Source organism: Patagioenas fasciata, chromosome 1, assembly GCF_037038585.1.
Source record: "Patagioenas fasciata isolate bPatFas1 chromosome 1, bPatFas1.hap1, whole genome shotgun sequence".
Taxonomy (NCBI): domain Eukaryota; kingdom Metazoa; phylum Chordata; class Aves; order Columbiformes; family Columbidae; genus Patagioenas; species Patagioenas fasciata.
In genome coordinates, this window is record NC_092520.1 from 103,367,096 (window position 1) to 103,384,662 (window position 17,567).

At 40.3% G+C, this 17,567-nt stretch overlaps 1 protein-coding gene across 3 annotated transcripts in view; it reads right to left on the reverse strand.

Annotated features, from left to right (window-relative positions):
• Positions 1 to 214: 214 nt before the first annotated feature.
• Positions 215 to 17,567, reverse strand: part of GK (glycerol kinase) — a 62,160-nt gene continuing 44,807 nt past the window's right edge. Inside the window, exons 19-21 of one of the 3 annotated variants that reach the window (XM_071812160.1) lie at positions 1,955 to 2,156; positions 1,740 to 1,798; positions 304 to 323 (exon numbers count right to left, since the gene is read on the reverse strand). In XM_071812160.1, the coding sequence (XP_071668261.1) occupies positions 319 to 323; positions 1,740 to 1,798; positions 1,955 to 2,156 (266 nt within the window). In that variant the 3' untranslated portion in view covers positions 304 to 318. Of the gene's footprint in view, positions 324 to 1,739; positions 1,799 to 1,954; positions 2,157 to 17,567 lie in introns of those variants that run through there. The other 2 variants (XM_071812153.1, XM_071812172.1) reach the window with 2 other exon arrangements.

Sequence of the window (17,567 nt, forward strand, 5' to 3'; positions counted from 1 at the left end):
TGGGTCCTGCTGAAGTAGAGAGGATCCTTTACATGCATCCAGTTTAGTAAGCGTGTTTTGTCAGATGAAGGTCTTGGTGACAGAACATGTGAGAAACTTTATCCAGTTACTATTTTTACTAACAGTATTCAGGTGTGAGAAGAGTTAAATGATGGTAAGGAACCTCAAGGGAACAATATGCTGTTACCTTTGTGTGGTTATTTACATGAAATACCTTATTCAAGACACTGTGACTTTTTCTTGGTAGTGGTTATCCTTCACGGTTAAACCTCTCAAAAAGAAGAGAGGGGGGAAGTTCAGAGTGCAAACATCTTCCTGTCAGCCTGAAAACATTAGAGATACACAATATTGGTCATGCATAACAGTTATATGAGACTGCAGTTTCAAAACTATATTCTTGGTTGTTTATTTAGAAGGCCTAATCAAAGTTTATCAGTCTGAACCTCGCTCTGTTTTTAGCTATTTTTTTTCCAGTTATCCTCATTTGTATTCTTCTCACATTGGCAAGCTTCAAAATTACTGAATGCTATCATAGCTTTCTCTTAGCAGTTATATTGGAAAGTCTGCATCTTACAAAGCATACAAAAATCTAGCTAAAGCTGGGCTTTTCCCTATTGCCACAGCAAGTTTTGTGACTAGTGATTGTCCCTCATTGTCACAGTGGAAACAGTGTCTTCACTCACATCTCTAACTCTTTCCGAAGGCAATGAAAAGGAGTCAGAAAAAAAGTAGATAAACTGGTCCTTTCAATATTATTTTGTAATAAGTTGCAAATGAACAGCTTTATTTTGTATCTCCCTTTCTTTCACCACCTCGACTTTTTTTTTCTTTATTTTATTTTGTTTCTGCCTGATTGGGTGCATGACAATAATTGAGTTATTAGTTCAGGGGTTATGTTTCTCAGTCATGCACCAACACAAACATTCTTCCAAGAGGTAACATACATTTCAGGCATTTTCTCATCTACAATATTGACAAAGATGCAGTGAGTATCTTCCAGGCTCCATGGGATGTATGTTCACAAACATGTCATTTCATGTATAAGGGCATATTAACACTTTGAACCAAAAGAGAGGTAAGGGGATGGCCAGAACTGCAGCAGAAGAACAGAGTTTGGATGGGTGCACCTGTTTCATCTCTTACTTGAATCTGACGTTACAGTCCCACATTTGATGCAGAGATCAGCCAAGGGCAGCAGACACTACTGCTGGAGGAGCAAATTGTGTTACTGCCATTTCTGAAATGGTCATCTGAAGGTGTCCTCAACCACAAGAGTATGTGATCAGGCAGTGATGGACACCCAGACCAGTGAGAGCTAAGAGACCACACGTATTTCTGCAGGAAATTTTATGTTCTTTCTCACAGAAGCAGCAACAGGAAGACTGAGAAAGGGACAGAAATAGACTTTTAATCTTATGAGTCCTACCTTAATACTAAATTATGTTTCTGCTATTGTAGGCTGCTGCTTCAAGGCGCATACGTGTGAAATACCCCAGTTTACAGATGTCCACGTGAAGTGACCACAGGAATGGAGAACAGAGTGAGGAGACAGTAGTAGTTGTCTATATGTATAATTTCTGGGTGCTGGTTTTGTGTTTGCAGTCACCAAAATCATAAGAGCAACTGCCTGCTTATCACAAACATGGCAACAGTAAATAATTTTTTCCCTGAACATATCAGATCAAAGAAATACTGACAGTGTAATAATACCAAGCCCCTTTACTTGTAGCTGTCCTCACCTGTAAACAGTCCCCACCAGGTGTGATATATATTTTCTGTGTTCAGTTCTGTCATAGATCTATTATGAGGTAGAAAAGCGGGGAAAGTAAGATTAGGAACAACTGTATTTTTGTTTTGTTATCTGTTCAGGTTAAAAAACCAACAGTCTACATCCTGATTGTCTGACTGCCTTTAATTTGAAAGAAATGTTGCAGAAAAACCATTTTCTCATTACCTCTTCTGGTCTGCTCCAGACACATTGCACATTGGAAGCACAAAAAAACCCCACATATCAGAAACAGATCCAGCTTCACCTTCTTTTCGAGCCACTTGCGTTGGGCACGAGCTGGGGCTGCTCTTGCGGCTGCTGCTGGCCACACGGTTCCGTGCCCCACTGGTGGCATCCGTGTGGCCGTGTCCTCCGGTGACTTTGTCCGCTGTTCAGGGAAAGGGAGTAAAAATCCGAGCCTGATTTCACTAGAATTTTGTAAAGGTCACGTAGTGCAAGTTATTCTACTTCGTGAACTCGGGCTTCGTAGACATAAAACAAAATAGATGTATGACTAACATTACAGAGTGTCGATAGATAATGTGCCGAAACATCCCAGCTATGCAACGTCCAGTTAAGGGCCACTCAACAGGACAGAGATACACTGAGCCATCACCTGCAAGCAGGAAAAATGCTTTTGAGCCATAAGTCTTACGGCTAAGACTGGACACGGGAGACAAGTTTGGCTCACACTGAAAACAGTGGCTCTGCTTTCTAGATCTAATCTATCATAGCATATTGTTTTTGGTTTGCCACCATTTGAAAAATCAGAAATTAAATGTCTGCAGCAGATTAAGGCCCTTCATGTGCTGTAGGAAGAGGTATAATCTAGATTAAGGCTCTAAACATCACACCATCACTCAAAACCATATTACCTATTTTTTTTTTCTTTTTAGATTCTTGTTTAAAAAAAACATAAGGTGGCCTGATGTGCTACCCTGCAGAAAGGTATAGTAATCACACTGAACCTCAATTACTCTAGTTTTACCCACCAGCTTTGATGGGATAAGATGCTGATAAAAACCCAGTTATTCCCTTAAAATATACGTCCAGGTTGTCAGGTTACATCTATTCACACATTGCCATAGTACAGAATTTCTAACAGGTTAATTCCAAAGCCCTTTTCAAAGATTTCGTCCATTCCCTCCAAAGCCAAAGTCAGTATACAACAACTGTATTTTAGTTTAAAAGCAAAAAAATCCCTATCCCACCTTGACAGCTGTTGCTTTCATTTTCCTTTCATTGCTCTGGCCTTTCAGCCTGTGCCCAGGCGCCCAAACCCAGCACCCTTGGCAACAGCATCAGCCTCCCTTTAGAGCCGCGTTGCCTTTCATGCGGGGCTTAAAGCAGCTCAGGGGCAGCAGCTGTGGTGCTCTCACCACATCCCCAGCCCAAGCGTCCGAGCTGCCGCTGCCTGGCAAAACCTTCCCCGCTCATCCCTTGGTGGGGCTGAAGGAGGGAGCAGAAGAGGGGCCAGAGATCCTGGGGACAGCAGGCAGCTCCAGCCCACGTCCATCACCAGCTGCACCAGCCAGCGGCTATAAAAGGGGCTTTTTGCAGGCAGTGCTCTGATCCTAAAACAAAGGTGAAACCCGACATAAGAGATTTGTGAAAACGGCAGCTATATTGCCCTGTGAAAGGTTTGGAATTACACCATTACATGCCACAGTGGCTTTTAGACTTGTCTGGGTTTGAAAAATCATATGGTGCAGTTTGAAATGGCTGGAAAAACACAAAAAAAAATCAATAATGATGGTCTATTACCTGAGCAGTGGAAGGAATTCTAACATGAAATTAGAAACAAATGTTATGCCTCTTCTGTAATGGTGTCTTTTGCTAGCCAGTAAAAACTTGTTTTTCTTGACCCAGTGGATCTGGAGGTGACATCCTTTGTCCTCTCCCACATTTGTAACTTAATGCCATCCACAACCCTGTCAGCCTAGGTGTCTCTAAAACCATAGTTATCACTAGTTTGTGACTCCTAAGTTGGTCAAACCCCAAAACGCTTCGGTTTCTTCCCAAGCTGCTGCCAGTTCCCTGTGGGGATGTGCCCCTGTCACCTCATCTTGGCTCATTGGGGACCTTCCCTCTCCCTGCTCACTCTGGCCTGGCTGGCATCCAGGGTATCCCTTGGGCTTCTCTGTCAGGTCTCCCACTGCTCACTTATGAAAACGGACCAAACAGAAGCAGGCTTGGGCTTTTATTTCTTTTCTCTTTCTGAACAGACAACAGGCATTTAGGTTTATTCATGTATTCCTGGGGCTGACAAGGTGGGGAGGTGACACCAGTAACAAGTGACACCAGTATTACATTAAGCTACCTGGGAGAACCCTCTGGCTTAACTTCTTATATATTTTCATATTTGGGTAAATATGAGATTTGGAGCCTCGTGAGTGAACAAGGTCATAGAATCATAGAATAGTTTGGGTTGGAATGGACCTTCAAAGGTCATCTAGTCCACCCCCCCTGCCATGAGCAGGGACATCTTCAACTAGATCAGGTTGCTCAGAGCCCCGTCGAGCCTGGCCTGGAATGTCTGCAGGGATGGGGCATCTACCACCTCTCTGGGAAACCTGGGCCAGTGTTTCACCATCGTCAGTGTAAAAAATTTCTTCCTCATGTCTCACCTCAATCTGCCCTCTTTTAGTTTAAAGCCATTACCCCTTTTCCTATTGCAACAGGCCCTTATAAAAAGTCTATCCCCATCTTTCTTACAGGTCCCTTTTAAGTGCTGAAAGGTTGCAATAAGGTCTCCCTGGAGCCTTCTCTTCTCTTCTCTTCTCTTCTCTAGGCCGAACAACCTCAAGTCTCTGGGAGAGGCTTCTTTTGAGCAAAGACATGCCATTGGCATTTGGGCTGAGCACTTTTACTGCACTCTAAGTGCAGAAGTGCAACCCTCAGCTCCCACACTGTGCCCAACAAGTTGTGGCACTTCACTTTGCCGATGTTCTTTCAGCACAGTGAGCTGCAGGACCTAAGTATGTACTGGTAAAAGATTTCTTGAATTGGAAAGGGCTGAACAGGTCCAGAGGTTTGTCTAAGGAACTGGAGCTAGCTGTTCCCCAGGTAGCTATGCTGCTGAGTCTCTCAGTAAAGCTGAGATACGCCATAAGCCAAAGGAACACCAGGAAAGTTTGTCTCCCTCTCTTACAACCATGCTTACCAGAGTCATCAAACAGCTCCATTAAACCCGAGTTGGAATAAGAAAACAGTCACTTTTCTAAAAAAACAAGAAAAGAAAACTATTTTTGAGAAGTTAAGCAGCATCGAAGCCAACACAGTCCCACAATATTCTCCGCCAGCATCAAAGCATTAATGCTCTCCCCACTTCAAGGGGTGAACCAGAGAAACAAACGTTGTGTGACCGGCCCACAGTCGCACAGCACACATATGGTGCAGGTAGAACCTGAACATGTAACCCCAGCTCTGACATCAGGGGTACCACACAAGAAAATGTTATCACTGTTTTCTTAATCGGTCCTATAAAGCAAAATTAAACTGACAAGGGTATACAATCTTCATTCTTAGTACAAATTACTAGACAACTGCTGAAGGAAATAATTTTGAACAAGTCATAGTGTTGTTAAGAGAAAAAAATAAACCTGCATCTACTTTATAGGTACTGTTTAGGAAAACCTACTTTACTAAAAGCCAGTATATTATGATGTAATTACTTTGTGATTTACGTGTGTTAACTTATTAATGAAAGGGCTCAATATATGTAAAAAATCTTGGAAATTAAGGAAAACATCCTTTGCTACATCAAAATTAGAAGCAAACAAAATGTGTTTTTAATGTTGTACCAAGCTAAAAGAAAATAAAGCCCTCCCTGTGGACAGATACAATATGCGTTAGCTAGTCCTTACCAGTTTTAATGAAATTTTAATAGATAGACAGAAAGTCTTAAGAAATGCAGAAGAGCAATATAAAAGGTGTTTGCTTTCAGTCCTTTCAAATCAAGTTATCCCCCTCATTGGCTATACATCAACTCAGCCAAAAACAGCTGTGAGATTGCTTGGACTGAGCCTGTGCAAAGCAGGCTTAACTAAACTATTATTTTATTACAGTTTGGTGCATGAGTTTATGCTCACAAATGAATTAGAACTTAAGTATCAAGCATGCAATGGCATTTCTCATACTGAAAAATAGTCTCTTGCACAAAATTGATTTCAGTAGCAATTCTCAGGGCAGCGTACAAGGATAATGTTTCGAAACCCAACTATAAAGGAAAAAAGAGCTCCCTTCCACTGAAACACCAACCAAAACCCAGTGTGTCACATGCATGCCCTGTGTGTTACTGCCCCGAATTAGAGCATCTGGGAAAATAAACAGCAGTCTCATTTCATCTGCTTATGAAACGGTGAGGTCTAGATCATTACTTCATAACAAAAATGGCCCTCAAATGTTATGGCCTGCACTTTACACACATTTAAAGAGAAAACAACATCTGCAATAAGATCAGTATTAAACAAACCAAACCAAACCAAAACAAAATAAATATCTGCAGACCCAAAACTAAGACCTGTGCATGAGGTGCCATCAGAGTAGATCACTCCAGAGCCCCTGTTTGTACTCAGACCGTTCCTAGTGCCAGGACACAGCCTAAGGTTTCCTCAGCCTCCATCCAGCCTTGCTCCAGCGAGGTCCCAAAGTGTCTGCTGGGAAGGGTTCAGTGTCTGCAAGAGCAAGTTCACCCACAGCATGTGTAGTCATGCCCCAGCAGCTGGCCAGGGAATGGGCAGCCGAATTTGGGTGCTGATGCAGAGAGGCTCTGCAGTCTGGAATTGAGCTGGAGTTCTCTGGTATGCTGGAGAGGCTGCCCCTGAATCAGTGTGGGGGAAATCGGGCACATGGGTACCTGGAACTTTTATGGTTCACAGAATGCAATCATTCGATCACAGGCCTCAGGGAAAATACTACTATTCCTTTTCATCTGTGGGTTTGATGCCGTAAGGTGCTGGTATCTTTCATGTTCCCGGTGAGTGTGGTAGCATCTGGTAAACTCAGCTCCTCGCAGAGCTGGGCTGGCTGGTGCAGGGTGATCCACCAGAAAAACCAATGTGGAGCAGCAGCCCTTAACAGGGCAACCAAGTTGGTTTCAGCACTCTTTTTTTTCAACTGCTCTTTTCTTACTGTTTTTTTTAAAGTAATCTGAAGATTTTGGGGGTTGGACTAGATGACCTTTGAAGGTCCCTTTCAACCCAAACTATTCTATGATTCTATGGTATCTGAATTCATACCCATGTAACTTTGCGTAAAACAATGTAGATCCGAGAAATGCAAGTAAAGCATTTACAGAGAACTATCTAGTACTGATTTTGATGTATGAACATTCTTAACGTACTTTACAGGAACATTTATGAGAATGCAATAACTGTGGTGTCCAGCACTTAATGTTCAATGTGCACTCTTGAAACATCTGAATTATAGTACTTAAAGACTTTACAATGCAGAGTAAAAAGGTATTAGACTGGAACATAGAGTTGTATTTATTTATTGAACCCAATTGTATTTTGCAGGAAAATATTAAATGAATCAGCTCTAACACTAGTGCAATTTCTTATTTCCAGCACTAAAACACCTCTGCAATAATGGAAACCCAGTGAAGAGTATTAGCGGAAAAGGTCTTTTTGGTGTTCATGTGCTCAGTTCTCCTTTCGGTAAGAAATCGCATTTTTTTGGTCCACATTTTCCACAGATTTCAGTGCATTCTTTTCAATCTGTTTATGACTTGTTTTGACAGCTCAGACTGTATACGTTGAGAAAGGCAATATAGACAAAAGTCCAGGCACAACAGAGAAAGAATTGGCAAAATTCAGTGCCAAAACACAGAGGTTACTTTATCTAGTAAACATAAAGCAAGGCATTTAGAACGAGGCTGAGTATCATCAAAATAAATAGCAAATACACAGCAGTCCACTTCTTTTCCCTTTCTTCCCATCAGAAATAATTACTGTTTAAAGATACCTACCTGAAGACCCATCATGTCTAGGAAAGATCAACAGAAATAATCACTTCCTTCAAAACTGATAAGAACTCAAACTGTGCAAATTAAATTTTCCCCACTTTGTCTGGCAGAAACTGTCAATCCTACAAGGTATAGCAAACAATTCTCTGATTAAAAGAGCAGAAGCAGTGCATTTTTTTTTCCGCAAAAATAAAGCAGAAAAAATTTCTCAGCAGGTTTTATGGCAAATACAGCAATTAGACACTGGAAGAACATAAAAGATACTGTGGTTTGATTTCAGGTTTGCTGTAACTCTGTTTCTTTTGCTGGAGTTTATAGTCCTTTTCATAATTCCCTATCTGCATGGAAAGTTCAAATCAAATTAATTTATTTTTTGCTCAAATAAAGCCTCTACACCATATTCCATTTCTATTAAGTGGGACACAAAACCTGAAATAAAAACAACTGAATAAATTAAAGATACCATACTATTTTTAACATTCAGATCATCTTTCACCTGGTACAAAGAAGAACAAAATAAAGAGTAAATCACTGGTGGAAGGTGTTTTTTTTTTTTGGTCTGGTCTTCACAAGTCCCCAAAATAATACAGAATTATTTTAGTCAATTCAGTCTTGCTTTAGCTACAGGATACAGCTGGGGTGATTTGCTGGTACCTTCTCAGGTGCACCCAAGCAGTGCTGGGGGTTCGACGTACTGCAGTGCTGTGTGGTCTTTGCCAGCACATTCCTCTTAATCTCATTCATGCAGTCAGCATTTCTAGTAAACACAGTGCGAAATCTCAAGGCTCAAATTTAAAATTCCCTTAACAATAATTTTTTTTCCCCCAACACAGGTATTTAATCTATACTGAGGAAAATAAAAAGTGTTATCTGGATCAATTTATCACAGCATTGGTAAGGTATTAAAGGAAAACTGAAAGGAAACAAAGCTGTAAAGCAGAACTAGGCAGGAAGATTAATTTGGGGATTTCCTTTTCCTTTATGTCCTACTGCATATTTAATATTTAAATAAGATATCTTCTCCAAGAAAGAATAGAAAATATAGGGGAAAAAAAGAACATAAAAAGATAAAATGTAGTCATAAAACAGCAAGGGAAAATATAAAACTGGCACTGAACTGAACATGAGCTTTTGAAAGAGAAAAATGAATGGTGGTTTGTTTTTTTTTTTTTCTGAAAAGAAACCCCCACATGCATTTAAATTTAAAGTGTAATTAAACAGAAGGCTGGCTGGCAGTTTAATATAGAGAAGATATCAAATAGCCATTGCACAGTAGTAAAGTGTTTTTAGTTGGCCAAGCTGGTGGATTAAATAAAGACTGTATGTCCCAACTCTTTACATCACCAGAAATTAAAATATATCTAAACTGTCGACAACACTAGGCATTAAGTTACTACTTAGACGCTTGTCATTCCAGAGACTGGCCTGACCACCTCTCACACTTACTTCCTAGCTAAAGGTTGGATATTCATTGCCTGTGCTGTCCAGAATTCCTAAATTAATGATGTTAAATATTTATGTGCCTTGAAGCAATAAAGAAGCTTAAGTAAATGCATTTTAAAAGCTACAAAAAAACCAAACCGAAACAAAACAAGCATATGCACACTAGCTCCACCTCACTTAGACACTTTGTTGTCCAGGTAAATAAACAGCCTCACAGTCCATCTCCCTCTGCTGACCAGATCATCCTCTGGCAGGGGAGTGTGGGGCAAGTCCAGAAGACAACTCAGCCCACCAGAGATCCTGACTGTGCTCCAGCAGTGACTTTCTGTGCTGAATACAAATATGGCCCAGGGCAACAGGGTCAGAGCTGTGAGACTTGAGGGCACCTAAACTGTAAGCATTACATAGCTGCAAAGGAAAATACTTTCCACACTGTCACTCGAAGACCTTTTAGTATGTTTTAGTTGGAGAACATGATACCTGCACCCAAGAACATCCTTGTTTGGAGAAGGAAGCCGTCAGGATTTGATGCCTAGTGCAGAACCATCAGTCTCACAAGGGTTAACCACACAACTACTGAGAGAACGGGGCTGGACATTATTCTTCACTGGTGGATTTGTGTGGGAAGTCAACACGTGTATGAGCAAATGGTCCAGGCTCTGAAACCACACACACATGAATGCAGAGATTGTAAAGTTCCCTCAGGGAAGAGGGAAATCTTCAGCCATCAGGCTGGTGTTTGACATGCACCTTTTCTTTTACAGCATCTCTGCTTTGTCCAGAATTTATTTATACAGGAGTCCCACATGTGGATGTCGTAGCTTTAACATAAAACTGTAATAATGAGGGTCATAAATCAGCTGATGGTGTGATGTTGGTTAATGATTCATTGAAAAGCTGAAATAATAGAACTTAATAAATGATTGGGTTAGGGTAGGAAAAAAACCCCACCTGTATTTTAAAACAGAAAGGCATATGTGTGACCCCTTACAGACAGTAACAGAAACTTCACGTTTGTTGTCTGGCAGCTGGAACTCTTCTCCCTTGCATACTATGTGGAACTAATAGTTTTCCAAAAATAAACAGTCAGTGTGACCTTAAATAACAAATATGTAGCTTTTCAGGGTGGTAAAATCCATACCTTCTCAAGGTTCTTCTATATAATTCAGCAATGACCTGCTAGTGCCTTTCAAAGGATAACATAAAAATCAATACTGAGTTACAGAATTTTTTTGGTAACTTTCCCATTATTGATTTAACTCTTTTTAGAATTTAAGGCAATGAAACATTTATTACTTTTGCAAACTTTATTTTCCTGAAAAGTTCTTACTCCAGTTTTGCTGTCCTGTCCTTACATTTACTGATTTCACTTTGCACGAGGCCCTCTATATTTCTGTGAAGTGAGATACATAACAAGATTTTCCCTACATAATTTATGTATGTATTTTTGCTATGTCTGGTAAAAGGACAATTCTTAACGTGCTTGATCTGCATATTTGTCATTTTAATTCATCAAGGAACTCAGACCTCCTGTCCTTACTGGAGACAAGCATTAACCATGCAAATTGTTGAAAGTTGATTTCTTTCTCTGGAAACAGATACTTACTTTTTCCTCATTAAAGTTGTTAACATTAAAATACAGTCAAACACCTTTTCTGAATGGAGACATTTCTCTGGATCAAAGCTATTAGGACCAGCGTTTTGTCCAGGGTATTATTTTTTCACACATGACTGTCCTAAGAAGACAAAGAAGATCTGCACCATCAGTGGAAAGTAAAATCTCTTCTCGTCCTTCAAATTACAACTAAAAGATGGCAAAAGCACAAGAGGAAATACAGCAAAAGTAATGACCAGAGTGCTGTCCACACAGACCACTTAGAGATCTTTCAATTTAGGGTTATTTATTCAGCTTAAATCAAGTTTCAATTATAAATAAAATAGGGATAAACTATCCTTCATTGTTTTTTCATGAGGCTCTTAGGCTATCAGATGACAACATGCATCAATACATGTTTAGTTGCAAAGTTGAAGTGCCATGTATTCACAGCTCATAAAGACTTGTTAAGATATGTGATCTAATTTTTATACTTCACCTTTTAAATACATACACAAAATTCTGTTCAGGAAGGCAAGAAAATACTCAGAGCACAGGCTATGTTTTGGGCATCATTTCTGGGTTTATATGAAACCGTATCAAAGATCTGTACCACTTTCGAACAAGAGGTACTGCAGTTATTGATGTCCCATAACACCGAGTTATGTGCTCCACACAATTTTCAGTTGAGATGCAGGAGCAGAAACCAGCAAATTGATGCATTTGCTTTTAGCTCCATCTTCATTTCACAGAAAAAGACACAACCATGTTTCAGTGCTGGGTGAAAGCAGCTTACAAATTGTTTGGAAAGCATTGATGTATCTTACACAATTAAAAGGACATAGCTTTCCTTTTTTTAAAATCAGAGTACAGTCAGGCACTGCACATTATCTGCGCATTCAAATCTTTCCTCATCACATTTGCTAAGTACATCAGCAAGCATTGAAATAAATGCCGGGTTGAAAATTTCCCCTGTGTGAGTTAATGTAAGAGCAAAAGTATTGCCTGATCTGAGCAGAATTTGTAGCAACCGTTTGAGGGTTGTGCTTAGGGACAAACAGGGTAAATCACGCACCACTGCTGTGGGAGGTTGATGTCAGGCAGAAAGGGTGACTGGGCCGAGTGATTTCTGCTTCTTCTTCATTTCATGGTCATTATCTTCTCACCAGCAACCCTGACTACTACTCCACCAATGCTTGTAAAGCAAATCATAGAACCATTTTGATTGGAAAAGACCTTTGAGATCCTCAAGTCCAACTATTAATGTAGCACTGCCAAGTTCACACCGAACCATGTCCCTATAGGAACCTCATCTATGCATCTTTTAAACACCTCCAGGGATGGTGACGCAACCACTTCCCTGGGCAGCCTGTTCCAACACCTAGCAACCCTTTTCATAAAAGAAAAAATATGTTTGTAATATCCAGTTTAAACCTCCCCTGGCACAACTTGAGGCCACTTCCTCTCATCCCATCGCTTGCTACTTGAGAGAACAGACCAACACCCTCTATGCTAAAACCTCCTTTCAGGAGGTGAAACAGGGCACACACACACCAGTGACACCTGCACAACTTGCTCTCCTCATCCTGATGAAGGCTCTGGGACGACTGGGAAAATGTTGCTTGGCAGTGGGAAATGCCACCAGACTCAGCCATGGTCAGCAGTTCCCCAGGTCTCCAGTAGCCCAGGTGTGACCCCTGCGCTGGGCAAGCACAGAGCACAGCTTGTGCCAGTGTCCACTGCATGGGATTTTCCAACAACAGCTTCTCTTGACCTACTGAAAAACACAGTGGACAGTCAACTCACCTTTATTTCTACTATTTGCACTAATTGTCTATTATTTCATCACAGGAAGGATTAAAAATATGTCCTTGGGTACTGGCTAACTACTTCTGCAATAGAAAATAAAGAGAAAGCAACCTGTCTTCTCTTGATCCCAATTCATAGTCTTGATGACCACTGGAGTAAACCATCTCTTTAGACATAGTCACAGTCCAGTCACATGTAGGCATGTGCCCACATCCCTAAACCTTCTTCACTAACTCCTACTTGCTCTGATGAAGTTTAAGTGTTTGGAAATGTTATTAATGTGCAAACAAGACCTGAACAGTCCCCATAGTCATTTAGCTACCAAATCAACAGCCCAATACATAATATTTATCCTGGAGGAGCTACATAAACATCACTTGGCTGATTTTAAATGAATAATCACGTCTTACAATAACACTTTTCTCATCAAAAATTGTTTCTTACCAGCAATTAAGTTTTGGACGTTTTACTGCTTTTGGGATATTTTGCAAAAACTTTGCTCATTATCCCCATCAGGAACAGCAGAAACAGAATGAAGTTTATTTTGAAGCTAAAATGATCATGCAAGGAAGCAAACACCCTGGCTGAAAAACCCAACCTGGAGCTGATGGGTCATCACAGTTAATATGTAATAGTTCTGTGATACAATATAAATACTACAAGTCCTACCATGCAGTCTGGAAAATACAATAATTACAAGGACTTTACATATTCATCCACCTACTCACTTTTTGATTTTAGAGTGGTCTGTGACCTTCTTGCATTCTAATAATAAACCCCTTTATTCACTTTCCTCTCGTCAGAAAAAAAAAATCAGACTACAATTAAGACAATTATTTACATGTTACAGATCAAATTATAAAAAGCAGAAAATATAGTTTAATTAAAAATAGGGACACAGGAAAACAACATTCAGCTATTTGACATATTAAAACTACACGAAACACTATAGTCTATGTTTTGCTTCTCAGAAAGAGAGGTAATGAAAGAATTATAAACTTCAAGCACAATGTTAAAGCTACATAGAAATAAAGAGAAGATAAGCTATGGGAGACTCAACAGACCTTCTGAGAGGTCTTCCAAAGCCCAGTTAGAGGATGGAAATATGCTGCCATGTCCAACAATTCAAACACTACATAAGCTGAAAAACAGAACTATTTCTATCTTCTTGAGCTTGAGAGAGAGAGAAAAGATTGAAAAGGTGAAAACTAGAAGCTTTAAAATACACATATATATATATATATAGCTATACCTACAAGTAATAATTTTAACCCAGTACAGTGACATTTGTATTAAAATAATTAAAGCTAACAGTGGCAATCCCATTAGGTCCAAAAGTGATCCCTATGGAGAGAGAAAGTGGAAAAGCAAAGAACCAATGGCCAGAAAACAAGTTGTAGTAAGAGTAGTTGCATTTATGCAGTCCTAAAATTACATTCAACCCTTTGAAGGCAACAGCGAGGCTGATGTGGCCCCCGGTGAAAATGAATTTGACACCCCTGCCCTAGAGGAAGGGAATAAATCCTGTATATTGCCCATGCCCCTCAGGGTTTACATGTACCTCCATCTGGTAAATACACCATCCCTGGGGCAGTGATGAGATATCATGACTTTCCTCACCAGCTAAAGATTCACAGCAACAGAGAGGCTGGTGGTGATGAGAAACATCCACCCCCACCCCACTGGGATGAGTAATTTCCTAATGAAGAGCTTTACTTTCCACTCCAGCATCACGGATGTATCATTGAAAACTGTTTTGGATATAGCTGTAAATAATTAAATGCTGCTGGATGTAACTAATTTATTGACCATCTAGGAGTGAGACAAGGGCTCTTCCTAACTCATGGATAAAGAGCAGCTGGGTCCCATATTGCCAAACAGATGAGCAGTAATCAGGAGAAAAGCACGTGTGTTGGGTGAAAGAGTACGGCAGAACAGAAAAGTTACTATTCAGTGTAATACTGGATAAAACGTGCAGATAACACTGGATCCTCACTATAAGAGGGAACACAAAGAAGCAGGCTGACAATCCTTTGGCTCCTACTGGAGCTAAATCTGCAAAATTTATACATTGGACTGCCCAAAGAAATCTCTCTTTGCCTGACAATGTCCCTTTCCTGGGGAGAGCAAAAAATTTCAGCTACTGCAAAAGGCAGAGCCCTTTTTGCCCCTTATTTTTCAGAAAACATCAGACTTTCTTTGTGTGCAAAACCAAACACAGAAAAACAGTAAGGACGAACCATGTGCTTGACAAAATAGAGAAGGAAAACTCAGAAAGTCCAGTTTCATTTTGCCAGAAAGCTGTAATTTGGGGTCAGTTAAGTCAGAGCAGGAGAAAATAAACCTATGGCTCTGAAAAGGACACCGAAAGGAGGAGGGAGGGAAGGGAAAGTGGAAGTGATCAAAGCACCACCTCCACTTTCAAGCTGTTAATGATATCCAGCTGGTTTTCACCACTGAGAATATTACTTTCCTCCCTCTGAAAGTTAAGGTAATGCATTCTATTAAGCAGGAAAGTGTTCGAACTGACTAATATCCACTATTCTGTGTAGAGATGTCAGCATGGTATTTTTCTTCTCCTCCTTCCTACTCCATCAATAAAGCAGCAAAGGAAGCTGTGTTGAACAGCATTAGGCAATTAATGCAACTGACATTTTCCAGTGACATCCTTTTGCTAGGATTTAATTATAAAACTTGGTGGACTCCTTTTACACAGTGAAATAAATTTTAATTAAAACTTTTGCAGGGCTTTCAGTCAACTTCCTTTACACAATTTACTTGATGAATTTGATAAACATGTGCAATTACAGTGCTCTGGATTTTTAAATTGGTTTTATTTTTGTCAGGAATTCTAGCAGGCTTCTAAATGTCACCTGGGCAAAGATGACATGATATGAACGGCTGGGTGGGAGCTGCCCTTGGCTGCCATCCTAGTTAAGGGCTCAGTCTTTGAACAAATTATGCATGTCTGTCTAGGTCCTGTCACTTGAGAGTGATGGCCCTGAGTGAAAGCATCCCAGACTCCTGGTGTGACTCAGGGTGAATTACTTAGTGCTATTGTGAGTACCATGTTTTGGACCTCCAGTCTGGACAGTGTGTCTTTGGAGGTCCAAAATTAAGCCTCAAAGTCTGTGAAGTCCCCTCAAATATACCACTTTGCGCTGCATGTTGGGCATGAGGTTAAGGCACCGTTCTGGCAAGCTGCTGGTCTCAATGCCATAGTCCCCACATGCAAAGGGGTGGAGAAGGCAGCCCCTCATGGCCTAGTTGTCACCTCTGCCGGGGCACTGAAACTGCATGGCTTCAGCTTGTGTGCTTGGTTTTTAGGGGAAGCAAGGAGAACACCTTCAGGTGACAATCTTTTTGCTGCCTCATGGATGGAGGGCATTTGTGGAGCTGGTGTGTGTGACTTGCTGGGCTACTGCATGGTGGGAAAGCACAATTTTTCCTCCCAGGGCCAGCTCTGTGCTCCCAAGTGACTTCCAGTCACATGGGGTTGATGGGACGAAGCCCAAGAGACTTACTGGCCCCTGACGGCTTAGGGGTTAGGCTTAAATTTACATACAACTGTAGCCATCATAGACAGGATTATTCTATAACTAACCAGGGTGAAGAGACCCTGTGCTTTTTCACCTCTACTCGGATACACAACAGGGTATTTTTTAAAAAAAGGAAATACAGCAGAACAATGAATAACTGAATGACATTTCCCTCACTGCACTGGTCTAGCACAACTATTAAGAAATGGTTACTCTTATTTTGAGTAATTTAAACACATAGAGTGTGCCCACAACAAAACAGTCAGTGAATGAAGAAAAATAAAGGAAAGAAGACGACTGAATGGGATCCAGAATGCCATGTCATTACCTGGCTGATTCAGCCACAGGTTAGTGACAGGAGATCAGTGTCCTCGGTCATTGTTTGCCCACCCACTGACAATGGCATTAGAAACTCCTTTGGTATCTATCAGACATGTAGCTACACAGGGACAAACTGTAATCTCAACAGACATCCTAATGCCCAAAGACATTATCCAGGTTTAAGTGGCAACAAGTATCCACTTGTGTATGTGGTGCTCTATTAAGAAAATCAATTTGTGGTCCTCTATTAAGAAAATCATTTTATGCTTTAAATTTTTAATCAATCAAAGGCTTCAGATTTAAAGCAGAACTTACCATAACCATACAGAAGTTTTTTATGTTGCAGTTGTTTGTAAACTACACAATCATTTAGAATTTTCTCTCAAGTCACCTGTGGCATTAACTTAATGCTAACATAGGTGGCACTAATAAATGATGAAAACATCAAAGAATGAAAACAAATGTGTATTTGTTGAAAACGAACATAATAAATAAAATAATAAATATCTGTGCAACTGGCTTTTGAGTACAAATACGCCTTGATTAAATAATAGAAGTCCCATGCCTTGGGCCAACAATGTCTGGTTACTTGGCTGATCAAACAGGAGTTTCATTTTTATAGTTAAGGCTACATTTCCTTAATATCTGCTGTGGCAAGAAAATGACAGTGGTGACAAATTTGTTTTTTGGAAAGTTTGCACCGTATGGGTTGATAGCAAAGATCAACCTAAAGAAAAGAGGAGACTGGAGAAATCAATCAGTCTTAACTGTGCACATACCCAAATAAAGGGATACCATCCCTGGGGGCTTTTTTTAAAACTCTTACCCATAATTCCTATCTCAAATGCTTTAGAAGTTTTCTTCATTGAAGAAATATTACTTTTGAATAGATCAACTTTTTTCTACATTGTTTAAATTACAAATGTTACACAACTTGGCCTGAAAAACAAGCTATTAAAATTGCTGTGATAACATTCTGGTTTAGTTCAAGCCCAAGATGCCAAGGCTAGGTCTGCAAAACGGTTTCTTAAAGCACAGAAATAAGACAGTAGTAAGGCCATTTTGCTGTGGTAAGACATATTTTAGATCAGTTCCCATCTAAAAGGCCAACGAAGCCAGTGAAAG